At 39.3% G+C, this 17,468-nt stretch overlaps 2 protein-coding genes across 2 annotated transcripts; both read right to left on the reverse strand.

Annotated features, from left to right (window-relative positions):
• Positions 1 to 4,513: 4,513 nt before the first annotated feature.
• On the reverse strand, positions 4,514 to 11,728 carry LOC144662365 (uncharacterized). Its single transcript, XM_078523154.1, has 2 exons — positions 10,905 to 11,728; positions 4,514 to 6,178 (listed from the first exon to the last, which is right to left on the reverse strand). The coding sequence occupies exons 1-2, from the start codon at positions 11,506 to 11,508 to the stop codon at positions 4,776 to 4,778; spliced, it is 2,007 nt and encodes a 668-aa protein (XP_078379280.1). The 5' UTR covers positions 11,509 to 11,728; the 3' UTR covers positions 4,514 to 4,775.
• Positions 11,729 to 12,891: 1,163 nt separating this feature from the next.
• LOC144662366 (uncharacterized) lies at positions 12,892 to 16,624 on the reverse strand. Its single transcript, XM_078523155.1, has 2 exons — positions 15,929 to 16,624; positions 12,892 to 15,572 (listed from the first exon to the last, which is right to left on the reverse strand). Exons 1-2 carry the CDS (start codon positions 16,539 to 16,541, stop codon positions 14,392 to 14,394), a joined length of 1,794 nt encoding a protein of 597 aa, XP_078379281.1. The 5' UTR covers positions 16,542 to 16,624; the 3' UTR covers positions 12,892 to 14,391.
• Between the last annotated feature and the right edge of the window lie 844 nt (positions 16,625 to 17,468).

A 17,468-nucleotide genomic window follows, 5' to 3' on the forward strand; every position in this document is an offset into this window, starting at 1 on the left:
GGTAACCATTTATACACCCGGGTGGGTAGAGGTGCTATGAGAGAAAATTAACTTGCTAAAGAACACAATACAGCAACCCTGGCCAGGGATCGAACCGCGGACAGTTCGATCTGGATTCCGGCCGACTGTAAGATATAGCATTTTGAATTTCGGAGTTCACGCCACACAAGACCTAAGATGGCCGCCAGAAGGCTGTCACGTTTTCTTAAAAAAAAATCTTCATCTTGCCATTTTTAATACTCTGGACACTTGAGCGTTGAGGTTTTGCGGGAAGAGTTTATTTGAATGTTTACTTTTTCGTGAGGGTGATCGGATTTGTAGCAGAATTTAATGCCAGATCACATGTCTGTGCTCTTCAAATTTGCGTGAAACAATTTGACGGATAACTAGAGTACAGAATAATGTACAGATCTGAGACTTGGACAAGTAACGGTAGTTTATATAGCAGTTTTCTACAACCTGTAATATTTTTTTTTTACTTAATAGTTTTGGTTTTATTTTTGGCGGCATGACAGTGAAACCACTTATAGGATGTAGTATTCTTAGCCTGCCTGCCTTTTGATGAGAGGGATGAGAGGACTTAACGTAATAAAGCACAGCTATGTCAAGGCATGGAGCCAAGACTACTCAACAACTGTCTGTTACTCTTACGGGATGTTTAACATGGTTTAGTCAGAAACACATTCACATTCACGAATCATATCCGTCCCCTTATCTATCAGAAGTTGCTTTTTTTCTTTTGATTTTACATGAATCTCAAAGTGGCTACAGATGGCTTTCAGCATGACCACATTAAAAGTTTTGAAGCGTGTTGCTGTGGTAACGTTCACAGAGGTCATACGTGTCGTAGCAGATGGGATGCGAGACGTTGATTTCTCTATTAACCTCGTCTACCAGAACTTGTCTGTCGGAATTTTCCTGGAGGCATCGGACATCTTTCTCGTCATCGGGTGACATTCCGACCACACCCTGATCCTTGCGACGTTTTGCTGCTAGTCGGGAGAAAAAGCGCTGGATTTGGCTCTTCGTCAGCCACTCTGTTCTTGTAAACATACGTTCATTGTCTTCATTTTTGGTATTTCCCATGTCTACTGCAACTTGCGAAGGGCATAGGCGTACCGGCAATTTTTGCCAGGGGGGGCGGTGAGACATTTGCCCAAACTGAAAAGTTCTCACAAGTTGCATGCCCAAATTTTTACGAAACAGTCGAGAAGAAACGAGGTTCATACGATGCACTAACATAGGCTTTCAAATGAAGTGAAAAATTCTTATATAAGAATCTATCATATGAGCTCATACAGCACGTTAAAAGAAATAGCTGTCTCTACCATTTCAACGGCCGAAGATATTAACCATACAATCCATGTCATTGTTGACTACAGAGTTGGAACATGCCCATTAAATGCTAATAAGTGCGATGGCAAGTAATAATTTAGGCCAAGTAAAAAAAAACAAATGTTTCTCGTCTCGATTTCTATAAAAAAGAGAGAGCGGCCGGGTGAATTGTTTTTATTTTTTAATTATTTATTATTTTGTTGCATTCCATACCTGTGTTGTTCGAATATGTGAATATTGATGTAGTAGTAGTAAACTTGATTTACGTGTCAATCGCTCTAGCGCTTTAAACACCTATTGGTGACACTAATGTTTTTTCCTCCATCGTCAAATTCTCCAGGCCAGAAGCGAACTTCCAAAATAAATCCTGCAAGGTAATTGACCTATCCAGTACAAACCTAGTGTAACGAGGATTTAAAGTTTTGGGCCTTAGTTTGTATTAAACGCAGACAAAAGATATTCTTTCTACGTACAAAGTGAAAGTAAACATTGTTGGTTTTTGTTCGTTTTAACTTTTCCAAAAATAAAAAAGAGAGGCGGCCCCCAAAAATGAAGCGGGCGGAAACGAGAAACACTTGTTTTGTTTTAATTTGTTTTTTAATTGGCCATACTGACACGTTGTCGCCCCATCACATGCTGCGGAGGTAAGTTTTCCATCTGCGCAACGCTCTGAATGATCGTTCTGCAGAACACGATGTAGCAGGTATCACTCACGGATATGAAGAACGTAAGGAAACTCTGAAGACTTATCAAATAGATCATTCTCTTGCATTTCTGAAACAGACATGTAGCCTAATCCGCGCACACGACGAAAACTCGCGCACATTTTCTGCTCGGCTTCCAGAATGTCTCCGTCGATTTTATAAAATTTAGTAACGCAGAGAAGCTTTCTATATCAGGTGTTTAACTGTGACAGATATTTACAGTACAGTGCCCAACAGTAAAAAAAATTACAAATATGTATATCAACAAATGATCCCCTTAAAATAGAAAATATCTATCTCTTCGAAAAAAAAAACTTCTTTAAAAACTGGCTTTGCCCAAATTTCTCTTGCTGCCCAAAAAATCTGAGTTTCCCAAAATTTGAGGGGGGTGCAGCCCCCCTCCCCCCCCCCCTTTCCGGTCTGTACACCTATGGGGAAGGGTCCTCCTTTCGCCAAGTTCTTTCTCCTAGTGTAAACCGTGCCGTAAGGTATTCTTTAACCTTCTGTTGCTCCTCGGTTTGCTTAGGGCCCATCCTGTTTGTATAGGATTGATTTATTTAAAACTCGAAATTGCGCATGCTTTCCAAATTTTGATTTAAAAAAAATTATAGTGACATTGCCTTGTTGGCACAAGCGATCAGCGGTCTTCCCATTTATGCGGACCTCTGCGGAAGCAGCATCACACAGTATCGATATTGTCGAGATGTATACGCTGTAAATGGTGATGTTTCTTCGGAATTCAGACCTCAAATCGCGGCTATGTTCTCTGAATACCAGTCTCGGAGTGTCTTTTGACTGATTCTTGAAGAAAAACGGCACTGAAACGGTGTTTAATGGGCTATTTAGTGCGAAATGTAGCCTTGGATTCAGGCTTTCGATCGCCAACAAGGGACTCGATAGATGCCGTGGTGCTCAAGTTTTGAAGGCAATACCTACCAATTTGCTGGAGTTATTATGGGATTTAGCAATTTGGGGATTGTTAACCGTCTAACGTTGGACATAAACCGAGATGAAGAGCAGGTAGGCTGCATGTGTGTCAAAATCTGCTCGAGAGAGTTCGATTTCAATATAGGGGAAAAAATCGAAAATGCTGGTACATGTGCTGATAAAAACGGTCACAACTTTTGAAATATTGAAAACGTACATGGGATTTTGCACATATTTGTAGATTAACGACTACTCTAGTCGGCTGTATAGGCTAGAAGTATTAGGTTGGTCCCAAAATTTAAAAAATAGCCTCTCAATCGAAGCCAATTTACAGTCTTCGCTCGAAGGCGATTAGTAGTGGTCATATTACGCTCCATTTTGCCTTTTCAGGAGAACTGAGAGGCAAATTGTGACTTTCTTGGAAAACTAGAAAGGTTTATGAGCAAGTTGATATAAAATTTGCGGCTAGATGATGCGAAAGAAATATTTTACAGTGTTACGAAAAGTGCCTATTTTTCACTTTTTGAGACGTTGTGACGAGGGCTGACAAGGGAAAATATTTTATGGCTTCTAACGCGGCCAGAATATCATTTCAAATCAAACCAAATCTGTTTTAGTTCTTACCTCGGTAAAGTCTTTCAGTTGACAGAGTTCCAGGCAAAATTATATTTTACGCGAAATTGAGTGGGTGTTTCTAAGAAAGACGCCCTCTTAAAGACCTCAAAACTAACTACAAAAACGTATTTAACAAGTAAATTCATCAACAGGAACTGCATGCGAAAGTCGTCCGGAAATAACATTACGAAATATCATCATATTCACTACTGTTTCGTTCTTACGAGAAATTGTATATCTAACTCGATTTGTAAAAACGTGGTGAACGAAAAGTGATCTGAGTGTTTTTGACCTTGTACATGGCACTGTGGTATGGCTAAAAACATGCCCAGAAAGGAAAAAAATGAACAATAGCGCTGAAAGGTAGATAAGAAAGTGGAGAAGAGAAAAAAAGACTGACATTCACTTTAGTTTTTATATCGTCTACTTTGGAGATAGTTTCTGGCGAGAAAAAAACGCGTTTACGGCGATTTGCGCTAAAAACGGTGAAAATTTCCATAACCTGGTTTTAATAAATCCGGTCAGATATATAATTTTAATTAATGCGTGACGTTTTTATACAACATGATGACGTCACAATGCCTTACGAAATTGATTAATAAGATCACTGAAGAAAAACTACCTAGTCGCAGACTTTGAGACACCAATGGGTACGTAAATATTGTTCTGTTTTTAAGTATACGGAACCCTGGCATTTGTTAACCATAAATTCTGACCTGTTAACAGATTTCGAATTTACTTTCCTGTGAATGAGATGACTAAATAAAGAGTGAGTAATTTGGAACCTTGGCGATTGATGCGACTAGCGAAACAATCACAATCGACACCACCACCATCACCATCAATCTGTCATCGCGATTATCGTCATCGTCGTCATCGTCATCGTCATCGTCATCGTCATCGTCATCGTCATCGTCATCGTCATCGTCATCGTCATCGTCATCATCTTCGTCATCATCGTCATCGTCTTTATTTATATTATTTAACCACAAGGCGCCTAGAAGTAATTAGACTCGTATAAATACTCGCTTACTACACTCGGTCAAAAATATATATAAAACAAATTACAAGTAACTGACATTAACAATAATACAGGCAACTAACCAGAAAATACGTGTAAATTCTTGAACCAACATAATTATAAAAGGGTAAGTACCGAAATGATCTAAAATGATTCGAGCATATTATAATAAATTATTCACCAATTTTTGATGAAAAGTTTTGAAAATCTTCCAAAGAAAAACTAAAATATGGAGAGATTAAACTAGGGAAAAAACAAGTATTCATAGTAAAAACTACAAAAATACAATAAAATGAAAACAATACACAAAGTATTACAAACAAGAAACCAAACCAACTTCGAAAATTTAAAACGGGGGAAAACAAGTCTTCCTTCAGTTCAGTTTTGAAACACTGTGGATCAATAATCCGCCATTCCACGGCCCTTTCAAACCCACTCATCATGGTGACTCTGCGACAGTTTTGCATCCACTTGGCAGGAAACACTCGATTTTGGCAGCGAAGGAAGTCGCGTGCAATCAAGCCATTATAGTCAGCCACTGACCTCCATGTGTGCGGTCGATGCCTTTGATCTGGGATCTCGTGATCAGGCACCAGAACAGCAGCGCGAAGAAACTGGATTAACTCTTTGCTGAAATCCTGGTAATCCAAAAACGCCACTTTCCCATTGGAATGGGCAATAGAAGGATTTTGGGTGTCTTCGAGGACTTTTTGGCGAAAGCTTTGTGACATTTGCTTGAAATGAAGTAGCTGTTTTTGATTTAAATTGGTGTGCTGAAACCAATTGATAAATTCTGTGATAATAACGGCGGAAGGGTTGACAGTGTTCAAAACTGGTTTGCACATGTCCAGTATGCTGGTAAGTGGCACGTAATCAGCAATGTTTGAGGTGGTGACGCGATCATACTTCCGGTCTGGAGGAAGGAATGGCGCCATCTCCATACAGTTGCACAGCAGGAAGTGAAACTTCACCTGTCCTGAGGCCAACTTCATGGCTGACGTCTCGAGCACGTGACCCACATACTGGCTGTACATCGTGAGAAGAGAGGCACAATGAAAATGTTGCTTGACTCCTTTGTAATCCCATGATGAGAATGGAATCACAGATGGATCAGGTATGTAATTAAAAGGGTACGCGACACCAATGTGATTGAAAGCAGCAGGAGAACCGGTGAGAGTAACATTCTCACGAGGAAGCTGTTTCCGCGATGCGGATCCCTTGGGTAACAGAATGCCGTTTGCAAACCAGTCAGAAGCAGACTTTTTGTGTTCCTTTGGAATTTGTTCCAAGTATAAATCGATTCCTTCTTTTGAACTCTGATCATTCTTAAACCTCCCCCGCCGCGCCTCTGTAATCCAATTTCCCTTACGTGAACTAAGGTCAAGCCAGGTACGCCACACTTGTAAGAGTTTGTGGAGATGCTCTTGTTCAATCTGCATTTTACCTTTTGTCAGTTCTTCGAGGCTTGATGCATGGATCAGTTCTTGAAGGGCGCGCATTACCAGCTTGTAGTTCTCTTCACTGAGTCGCATTGAATACCAAATTTGTGTCACAGAACTTGCTATTTGATGTCCTCCTGTAAAGTGAAAATGAATCAGTCCTTAATATTGTATGCCCATCATGAGCTGCAAATAAGAGTTGGTCATCGGTCATTGGCCGACAAAAAATTAACCTATGTCCAACGAAATCACTAGTGTGGTCGGACATAATGTCCGGACAATTTTTTGATCATAAATCATTTTACGGCAACGATGAATAAAAATCTGTCCGACGTCAACAATTTTGTGTTGTCCGACCAAGGTGGTGTCTTATAATTAGTAGAATATATGTCCTTTCAAGTGAAAAAGAAATTGCAGCCTTGCCCATGGGCTTCTTGTAACTGCTATTTTACCTTCCCTGGTGTGTATGGTGTGCAAATCATCCAAAATTGTTTATTTTAGAAGCAAAGAGGAGTCAATTATGACGTCATACCAAAATGACGTAATACATTTAAAGAAGTGCCCATTTTGTTTTTAAAATTCTGCAGTAAAAAAAGAAAAACTCCAAATTTAAATTTAAATAGGAAAGCATGCAAAAAGTGTCAGAATCTAGAAGAAGTTTCTCACAACAGCCAAGATCTCATTAAAACACAAAAAATAATTAAAGGGATTATCACCGCTGAGTTTTTCCTTTTTTAGTTTTTCCAAATACTCGCCTTGAGACTAAATGTTAGCAAAGAATTTATTCTTAAAGATGCAAATGAAAATACCATAGCCTTATTACAAACATGTCTCCCTTTATAATGAAAAGTTACAATCAAACGGGATTGCCTTTAAAATCTGTTCAGCCGAAAAGTTATTCAAAACCTTTATCACAATCCATTTTATTCTTCTTCAGTTTTTGTCCATTCGTACCTTGTGTTGTATTGCTATGTCATCGAAATGTTCCCCCTCCGATTTTAGTTGGTATTTTTATATTTCCTTCTATTTAGTGACCATTTTCGTATGTCTAAATTTGACATAAATCTGTGTCACTTTACCTTATGTTGGGCGGTTCTCGAAAGGAGCACAACATAGGGTACGCAAACTTATTAGAAGGTTTTGTAAGCCCATTGATATCAATTTTTTTTTTCAACTTTTAAAATTACGAACCTTTTTAATGTAAAAGATTCTGTCCCTGATAGTCTCTGCACGCGTGTTGTATACAAATGTTCACGTGCAAGTTGTAATTAACAATTAGACTACGAGCCCAAGTTTTCTATGAGCAAATAGTCAACGAGGCGCAGCCGAGTTGACTATCGCTCATAGAAAACGAGGGCGAGTAGTCTAATTGTTTTAGTAGAAACTCTAAAGGATTGCAGTCCAAAACCTACAATATTGTGCACTTTGAAGACAAAAATCAAGAAAATTTACCGCTTAAAGAGCTACGCGCGCGCGCGACTGTTTTCTATCGGCGAATAGAAAACAGTGGGAGAACCAATCAGATTCGCGGATTTCCATTAGAACACAGCTGAATTTCTACTAATGCTTGTTAGATCGGTAAAACAAGCCGGCATTTTTCTTCGTGTGTGCACGAGCAGTTATCATTAGACAGATCTTCCAATGTATTCAAACATCTACAGAGTTCAGAGACCGTCTTGCCTTGTGTTCTACAGACTGCTTTGAGGTTTTAGGCTCTGCATCAACTAGGTACCAAGTTAAGCTAAAAGAAGCAATCTACATGAAATGGGAAAAGCCCGACCTAACTTAACACGTTAACTTAACGCTTTTTTTGTAGGCGCGCTGACCAAGGGCTCTTTTGGCCAGTGCACGCGCACTTAGTAGTTCCGTTGAAAGTTTAAATCAAATATATTCGTGTTTGTTATGTAACGTAATATAACGCTCACATTGTACGCTATATAAGTCCACTTTGTAACAACAACTGTTGCACTGAAGATGCCGGATGTAATCGTCGAAACATGTTTGTAAAATTAAAGAAATTAGGTATGCTCACGGGCGCTTTCTAAATTTCGTTTCCCTCGGCAGTGAATAAAAATACAGCTTTACAAAGGTATCATTTCAAAGAAATAAGTGTAGAAAATACTTCACCCCTGTAAATGAGAAACAATCGTTTCCCAAACGATGAAATATTGCCCTTTCTTATAGAATAATCGCGAACATTCGGAAACGATGACCAGTGACTTTATGTATGTGTTATTAAAAGACTGGGAAGGTTAGAGCACGGCACGATTTATTAAAGGATAATCAGTAAAAGAGTAACGAAACTCTATACAACACAGATATGTATATAATATCCGTGGAAAAAAATAAGAAGAAATAAAAAATTTTAGCCACAGGGTATGAGAGTTGATCCCGGGTCACACGCTTTAAAACGCAGAGCAGTACCACTGAGCCATCGGTTTACTAAGCAATTAAAAATGACGAAAAAAGTAATTCTTATACCTAGGCGACCTGTTATATGTTCACCCTCTTTAAATAAAGTTGATTATTATTATTAATCACTATAATGAATATTTTCCATCGATAATATACTGTTCAAAGGAACGATTCAAATATATCTAACGCATTCACGAGTAGGTCATAGACCTCTTTGATTTTCCAACGGCTTCATTGACTTGCTTCGGCTTTGTACGTTTCATTGTCGCGATCGGGGCGAGAAAGTCCGAAGGGCGACGCGCTACTGCACTGAGCTTCTCCTTGAAATCCTCACTCGAAATAAAATCGAAATCCTGGCTCTAGATCGATCTAGAAGGATTAAGAAGATATGCATGCCCTTTATTTTGTGAAATATATTTACTGTTTGTTTGTTTGTTTGTCCCGTTTTACGTAATTAAGTCAAGAGGTCATGTATAAGCCGTAAACGATATTGCGGCCTATTGTGTGTGAAATAAAGAAAAAAAATGGTTCAAGGTACCGCTGTCTGCAGGTCTGCAAGGTGGGAATTTATTAATTTAATTTTGTTCATAGCAATAAACTAATTAAGTTGTTAAAAAATATATCTCGTTACGCCGATTCTCGTTCTGCCGTTACGCCGTTACGTGTTCCGCCATTACACCGATTACTTACAACCGGATCTGACTTTATAGATAGCGGATCTGACTTTAAATAGTGGATCTGCCTGATCTAAAAACTCAACAACTCGGAGGTCAGCGGAAATCAAGCGAAGGCGGAAGTCCGAAGTGCGAAGTCTGAAGTCTGAAGTCTGAAGTCTGAAGTCTGAAGTCTAAGGTCTGAAGTCTGAAGTCTGAAGTTTGAAGTCTGAAGTTTGAAGTTTGAAGTCTGAAATCTGATGTCCCTCCTCGGCTTTCGTAAAATACGGTAAATAGCCAATGAGGCGCGAAGCCTCTAAAGTCGACTATATATCCTGGAAATTGTGACAACAGTTAAGATTTACGGGATGATCCGAAGCAAAAGCCTTTCTGGAAACTACACGTCTTGTGCAAGTAGAACGAAGCAAGTGTTTACATTGTACTTGTAACACAGTTGTAATTTACGGCACCACGGCTGTCATCAAGACTGCTATACTGATTTTAATTTGAAGCAAAATTGAGCTCAAAGTGAAACAGGTTTATTGAAGTATAAAAGGACAAGACCAAGAATAAAAGGTAACAAACTTTACAGAAGAACTGAGCCTTATTTTATGACGTACAATGAATGAAACTGTGTCAGTTTGCCGTTCTTTCGCAAATTATTTGCTGCTTTAATTTTCTACTTTATTCACTCGCTCTTGTTGTGCGTTTACAAGTATTATAATTAAACTTTTCGCATCAATCTTTTTGTTTTGCGCAGTTAATTTTACTATGGCATTTCTGTGGTTTTTGTAGGCACCGCTGATTATTTCTTGTTCATAAAGCTCGCCAAATTTGCTGTTTTCAACCATTTTTCTGATGAAACTGTCCGCTTCCCGCAGAAAAATTTTACCCCAAGCGGCACTTGCCGCACTCATTTCCCATATAAGGTCAAACATAGTATACGAGCTGATAACCAGGATTCAGTGAATCAATCAGAAAGCTAGAAATGCAATATCCGAGGTTGAGAATTTAATAATTATCGATATTCTTCTGGACCTCACCTATTGCCATCTTACCTGGCATTTCTGCCGAGCAAGTGACAAGAGAAACTCGAACGCACCCAGAAGACAGAGCAAATCTACATATGAGCAACTACTAAAGAAAGCTAATTTTAAATCTCTTTATGAAAGGCTACAGGATATAGCTTGTATGATGTCCAAAGTGAAGCATGATCTGTGCCTCCCAAGCGTCAAAAATTTGTTCTCATTGAAAAGTTTTACTTACAACCTTAGAGGCGCAGATTTCCACATTCCCAGATTTAATACTGTCACCTATGCGAAACACTCGCTATATATCGTTTTTATGCTCGGCTAGGGTATATTGCATGACACATTAATAAAGCTGTTTTCACTTTCGTGATCGCTCGCGAGAAACATTGTCGGAAACCCTTTTAAACTTTGATTGACGGAAGCCTTGGAAAAGTTTTCGCGGCGTGTTTTGATTTCTGAAATCGCGTATCAATGCAAACGGTGGTAATCTTTATGATCGCTCGTGCGAAACGTCATTTCAAACTTTGATTGACGGAAATCTTGGAAATGTTGCCGCGGGTGTTTTCATTTCTGAAATCGCGTATCAATGCAAACGGTGGTAATAGGTCGGTCGCTGTTAGTTATTTTATGCCTATTTCTGTATTTGTAATTTTGTTCTTTTCTGTTACCATGTTAGTTTAATTTTCGTATTGTGTGGGATTAAATTAATTGCATGAGTGTTGGAAAACTTTGGATGAGTGTGACAAGTGTTTACTATTCATTACCTTTGATGAGCATGTACAGTATAAGAACTGTACGAGCCATCACACAAGGGCAGATGTCGTTCAAATCGAAGGTCAGCTCTTCTTTGTAGTCGTCTGGAAGCTGAGACAAGGACAGCAAGACATTTCTCGGGTCACCAACGCCACAAACAAGAATCGACAAAGGCTTGCTATAGTGGACACCTTCATTCAAAGGCAAGTTGATCAAATCGACGGCTGGCATGTTACCCCAATAATAAACGCTTCCCAAACCTGGAACCATTCGGTCGTAGGCAAATTTTAACTGACGCGACAATTCTTCTGTTTCCCTTCCTACGAGTTGGCAGTGGGCTTTATGAGTTGGCCAAGAGTCATTTTGGCAGTTTTGATCGCAGTACCACACTTGACTACAGCTACCACAAGACTTCAATCCCGTGTTTTCCTTGCCACATCCAGCACACTTCCTCTTCAATGCGGCCGTTTGGCAATCCACTTGATGTCGAAACACATCGCTGTGTTTACATTTATCGCTGCAATAAGACGCCACTCCGCATCCAGTGCATGAGATCTTTGAAGATGGCGGCGAACAAATGGTATCACAACGCCAGCATTGATCTCTTTTAAGCATTTTTTGCCTGAGAAACTGCTTATCTGTTGACAAGATAACGACACTTCGGCGTAATTACACTTTATAATTTATTCATCACTTCAGGGAAAGTTTGATAGTTTTCCGAGAATTTGTTTTGTGACTATTCTCGCGCAGTGATTGGCTGATACCGTAGCCTGTATGCAGGCTATTGGAGTTTCTGCTGACTCAACCGGTGGGCGCTAAATCAAAAATGTTTTTTTAATATTGCGTCTTTCGACTGAACACAAAATCTGCATTGATTTTCATTTTTGCTCAGATACATGTACCTGCTTCTAGATCTTTCTTAAAAGAAACAGAGGCAATGTCTTATACTTCGGCGCAATTTATACTTATAACTCCACAAAATAAGTCATATGTATGTGAATTGCGATAGACAGAACGAAACCGAATGAGATTTTCGTAGTTTATGTATTTCAGCTTAGCAGAAATATGACTGCGAACATATCATATTCTTTCGGGGTTTTTTTCAATGCAGTTCACTGAACATTAAAAAATACGCATTTCACGGGTAAATAAACCGGCCCCCAGTTGTTTAGCTTTGTTTCATTAGCTCGGTGGAAGATTGTTTTCACCGTTGAGAAATTGAAATGTTTCATTCATTCTTTCCTGCTTTGTTTTCAACTGCCTATAAAGGTCGAAATACAACTGTTTTTAAAAGATCTCGTTCCACTTCATACTGAATATATTTATGAATTACTTTCATCAAGTTGCGTGACAGATTTAGAGTTTTCGAGAATTTGTTGCCTGACTACCTAACCGAGTTGATATACGAGTGATGGACGCCAGGCTTGTCAAACCGGCTCCACAAGTCGAGATCTAGAACTGTTGTTAAAGTAGGCTTGTGATAATTTTAGAGTAAAAAAGAACAAAACGTGCACATGTTTCGACAGGAACTTTTGTCGTCGTCATGAAGCCAAAATGTTAAATTTTAATTTCAATCTGTTCACCTTTATGACAATAGATGCACTTATTAATAAGTAACACCTATTGTCATAACTCCGTAAACCATTAAGTGTCCTCCTCTATTAAGCTCACCTTGTACGTGTATAATTAGAAAATCATGAAATATAAAATAAAAACTTACCCCTCCTAAAAGCAGTCAAAATGAATCTATGGGGTAAGAGGATGGATGCTTTACTACTGGTTTTATGCACAAAACAAAATTTTATGAAGCTACTGGCTGGTCTGAGGGGGAGTGGGTCTTTAATCGCGGAAGTTTACAAGAAAAAAATGTAAAATTGTAAAAAATGTACTTCAAAAACTGTGGATACTAGTTGTGACTGTGTGGTCCACATTTCGTTTGAAAAATCAGTTATAATAAGCAACAAACTGTGAAAATAACACTGCTCAGTATTCGTCAACACGCCTTTACTGAGGACAAATCGATTAAATTTAAGAACTTGTTTGTAAATTAAAACAAAAAATATTTACTTTTGTAACTATGTTCTATGTGAAACAAGGGAAAATTTGTTTTTTTTTAGGATTACTTGCCCCTATTACCACATTCTCGTCCCCATAGCCCTATTCGCTTCTCTTAGGTAACGGGATCTTGGCACGAGAAATGAAGGGCTCTGGGGACATTGGACTTTTGTATTAATTCCATTTTTTTTTTTTTGGCTGTTTGAAACAAAAAAATATTAATCTTGACACAACTGCATACATGAAGAGCGGATGTCCTAGAACAAGTAGAAATTAGGACTGAAAATCCTGTGTCTCCAGAGCCTTTCGTTTCTGGTAGACCCGGCGATTTGACTCGTGCAGTTTATTTAAGCCCAGTTTTATATATATATTTTTTTTTGACACGAATGTATCTGGCTAATATACCTACCTTAACCATTGGACGTACAAGCAAACTCACACCCCCATCATCGTACAAGGGGGGAACAGCAAAATTATTTTGCTAAGGCACAGCAAAAATATCTTGCATTGAGTAGAAAGCCTTTAGCTTACTCTACAAGATGACATATTTTTCGTTTCTCGAATCAAGGCCCCGCCGGCTTAGAGAAAAGAAAAGGTCTGGGGACGAGAACGCTATTACCGAACAAAATTAGACAACACGTAGCCGTTGTCGCTCCCAGACCCCTCGATTTTTACTGCAATTGCAAGTTCCACCCCCACCTTCCACATCCAGGCAAAATAGGGTTAAGTACGACACTGTTATCTCTAATTCTAACTTAAAGTAATCAAAACCTAAAACGACTTCTCCTTTAAGTACCAGACACAATTTTCGAAAAACATAGCAACAAACGTCAAGTATCAGATCTAAACAGATGACTCCTTGCACCACATATTGTGGAAATCATAGCCCTTTCTTGGACAAGTGCAACACTCCACCCAGATGACAATATAAACGGGCTATTGGCAATTCATTGGGCTACAAGCAAAGCTTAATTCCAAGTCTTGCTTCAGTTAAAATAAAGAATTAAATTGGAAAAGCATCCTCCAAATCGCTTTTCGCTTCAGAGACTGGAGTTAAGTGCCTTCCGACAATTTGTGCCACTAAGCTTGTGTGCAGATTTTGCCCTTTGTAAAGATTTTGTAGGCAACAAAAGAAGTAAACTTTCTTTTCAATATATAGTTCTGAAATAAGCAACGTAGGCAAAAATATGCTAACTGGTAGTTAAAACTTAAAAAAACGTAACAAAGTCAAAAAGTAAATTGCATAACTATACAATGTCTTCAAATGCCACAGTTCGAGAATCTTGTTCATCTTGAGAGAGGAGAACTCCGATAACAGAAACATAACAACTGTTGGAAAAATATAATCTCTGAATTCGTGGATTCGATTACCACTCAGGGCCTGTTTTTAAAGATTAGTACAAGATAAAAGGAAGAAGTTTTCTTCCTGAGCAGTTATAGATATTATTGTGGATTAAAAATCCATTCAACGACTCTTTCAAACCCACTCATCCCGGTGACTCTGCGGCAGTTTAGCATCCACTTGGCAGGAAACACTCGATTTTGGCAGCGAAGGAAGTCGCGTGCAATCAAGCCATTATAATCAGCCACTGACCTCCATGTGCGCAGTCGCCTCCTTGCATCCGGGTTCTCGAGATCGGCAACAAGAAGAGCAGCACGTAGAAACTGGATAAACTCTTCGCTTAAGTCGTGGTAATAATCCATATAAGCTGCTCTCCCATCGGAATAGGCAATTGCGGGGTTTTGGGTGTCTTCAAGGACTTTCTGGTGAAAGCTTTGAGGCAATTGTGAGAAATGACGTAACGCCTTTTCATTTAGATTAGTATACATATGCCAGTTTATGAATTCTGTGATAACAACGGCAGAATGGTTGGCAGTGTTCAAAACTGGTTTGCACATGTCCAGGATGCTGGTCAGTGGCACATAATCAGCAATGTTTGAGGTGGTGACGCGGTCATACTTCCGGTCTAGAGGTAGGAATGGCGTCATCTCCATACAGTTGCACAACAGGAAGTGAAACTTAACCCGTCCCGTGGCCAACTTCATGGCGGACGTCTCGAGCACGTGACCCACATACTGGCTGTACATCTTGAGTATGGAATCAAAATAAATGTGCTGTTTGACCTCTTTGTAATCCCAGGATGAGAATGGAATCGCAGAAGAAACCAGTACGTAACTGAAAGGGTAAGGGCCGTCATTGCGATTTAACATGGCTGGAAAACCAGTGAGAATAACATTCTCACGAGGAAGCTCTTTCCGTGATCCCTTGGGTAACAGAATGCCGATTGCAAACCAGTCAGATGCAGACTTTTTGTGTTCCTTTGGGATTTGTTCCAAGTAGAGATCGATTCCTTGTTTTGAACGCGGATCATTCTCAATCCTCCTTTGTCGGGACTCTGTAATCCAATCTTCCTCGCGTGAACTAAGGTCAAGCCAGGTACGCCACACTTGTACAAGTTTGTGGAGATGGTCTTGCTCAATCTTCATTGTACCTTTGGTCAGTTCTTCAAGACTTGATGCATGGATCAGTTCTTGAAGGGTGCGCATCAAAAGCTTGAAGTCTTCTTCACTGAGCCGCAGTGAATACCAAATTTGCGTCACCGAACTTGCTGCCTGAACTCCACCTGTAAGGCAAATCAAGTGTCAATTATGACTTCATATCGCGCAATTTAGGATTTTAAATTTTTGAACTTAATTCGACTCCCAGTTAGTAGCACTTTGACAAGGGGCCATAAACCTCGCAAGTGAAGAGATACCAAAATTCATTTGCAGAGCAGTGAAATAATAATTACAGTAAAGTACATGTACTCGGCTTAAGAGCTATTATTTGAATGGTCACACACTGGTATTTCATCTGGACACTTTTAAAGTAAGAGCCGCTTAGTTTTGTACCGAATGAAAGACCATGAAACTAACACTTAATAGCTTTCATTTAAATGGAAACACACCAGCGTTTTATAGACACTTGACCGTATCGTACCTTTGATAAGCATGTACAGTATAAGAACTGTTCGAGCCATCACACAAGGGCAGATGTCGTTCAAAACAAAGGTCAGCTCTTCTTTGTAGTCGTCTGGAAGCTGAGACAAGGACAGCAAAACATTTCTGGGGTCACCGACGCCGCAAACAAGAATCGACAGAGGCTTGCTATAGTGGACACCTTCATTCAACGGCAAGTTGATCAAATCGACGGCTGGCATGTTTCCCCAATAATAAACGGCTCCCATACCTGACCTGGCCGATGTCGTCAATTCGTAGGAAAATTTTAACCGACGGGACAACTCTTCTGTTTTCGCGCTTATCAATTGGCAGTTAGCTTCATGAGTTGGCCAAGAGTTCTTTTGGCAGTTTCTATCGCAGTACCAAACTTGCCGACAGCTACCGCAAGGCTTCAGACCTGTTTTTTCCTTGCCACATCCAGCACACTTCCTCTTCAACGCGGCCGTTTGGCAATCCACTTGATGTCGAAACACATCATTGTGTTTACAATCCTCGCTACAATACGACGCCACTCCGCATCCAGTGCAGGAGATCTTTGAAGATGGCGGTGAACAAATGGTTTCACAACGCCAACATTGATTTTGTTTAAGCATTTTCGCTTGAGAATTATACACTGCTTTTTACTTGACAAGATAATACTTTGGCGTAATTTACATTTTATCGTTTATTCTGTTGTGACTTTTGATACATTTGCATGCAGTAATTGGCTGATGGAAGCAGTACTTGCTATGTTATGATTACAATATTGAGCAGGTTGCAGTAGCAAAATAAAGCAGATTCCGTTGTCCTTATAGCTTTGCCTGGATACAGTGGCGAAATTCCGCCAATCAACCTGTTACTTTGAATGACATCATCGGTATATAATTAGCACGGAAACACCGAGCACATTTCGCGAAATTTTTTTCTACTACAATTCTTAAAATCTGGTTGTTATTTTAGCTGAATCCTGTATAAGCAGCATTAAAGTCCTGAAAAAGCAAGAAAATTATTTGTTATCTACATAAAAAAAGAAGCTGGAAGCAAAACAAGAAATTGGATGCATGTATAATAAGGTTAATGAGACACGGAAATTTTGCCAATTTACAGTTCAATCCAGAATTTTAATTTTTTCCCCTTTTTGGCTTGTTTACAAGCAAAAGGAGGAGAATAGCGGTTAAGTGGGGTAAAAACTGGAACCGCATTCTTGTTAACTCTCAAGGGACTGTTTTAATTTCTCAATGGAATATTTTCCGCTGTGGGTGATCAAAGCGCGTGACTTGTAAAGTGTCACTCTATAGTTGTGCTTCAGCACTTCCGTTCTTGTAGAAAAAAACGTGACTTGTCATATTTACAAACGTTATATAACAATTAAAAAGGTGAGTAGCCCACATCTTAAGTGACATCACCAATTAAGAATGTGAGGGGTTCAGCGCTCGAAGGCAGCGAAGTTTAAAACGATTAAGAACGCAATCTGTACTGGTACAATTAAGTCTTTAGGCGCTAATATGAATTTAACCTAAAATGATTAACAACGCAAATTT

Source organism: Oculina patagonica, chromosome 8, assembly GCF_052425735.1.
Source record: "Oculina patagonica isolate OP01 chromosome 8, crgOcupat, whole genome shotgun sequence".
NCBI classification, from domain to species: domain Eukaryota; kingdom Metazoa; phylum Cnidaria; class Anthozoa; order Scleractinia; family Oculinidae; genus Oculina; species Oculina patagonica.

Excerpts from the sequence above, each read along its gene's own strand:
- LOC144662366 (XM_078523155.1), bottom strand. The coding sequence starts at position 16,541 with ATGCTTAAACAAAATCAATGTTGGCGTTGTGAAACCATTTGTTCACCG. Across the intron at positions 15,573-15,928 it reads ACTGTACATGCTTATCAAAG|GTGGAGTTCAGGCAGCAAGT; the intron begins GTACGATACGGT and ends TTTGCCTTACAG.
- LOC144662365 (XM_078523154.1), bottom strand. The coding sequence starts at position 11,508 with ATGCTTAAAAGAGATCAATGCTGGCGTTGTGATACCATTTGTTCGCCG. Across the intron at positions 6,179-10,904 it reads ACTGTACATGCTCATCAAAG|GAGGACATCAAATAGCAAGT; the intron begins GTAATGAATAGT and ends TTCACTTTACAG.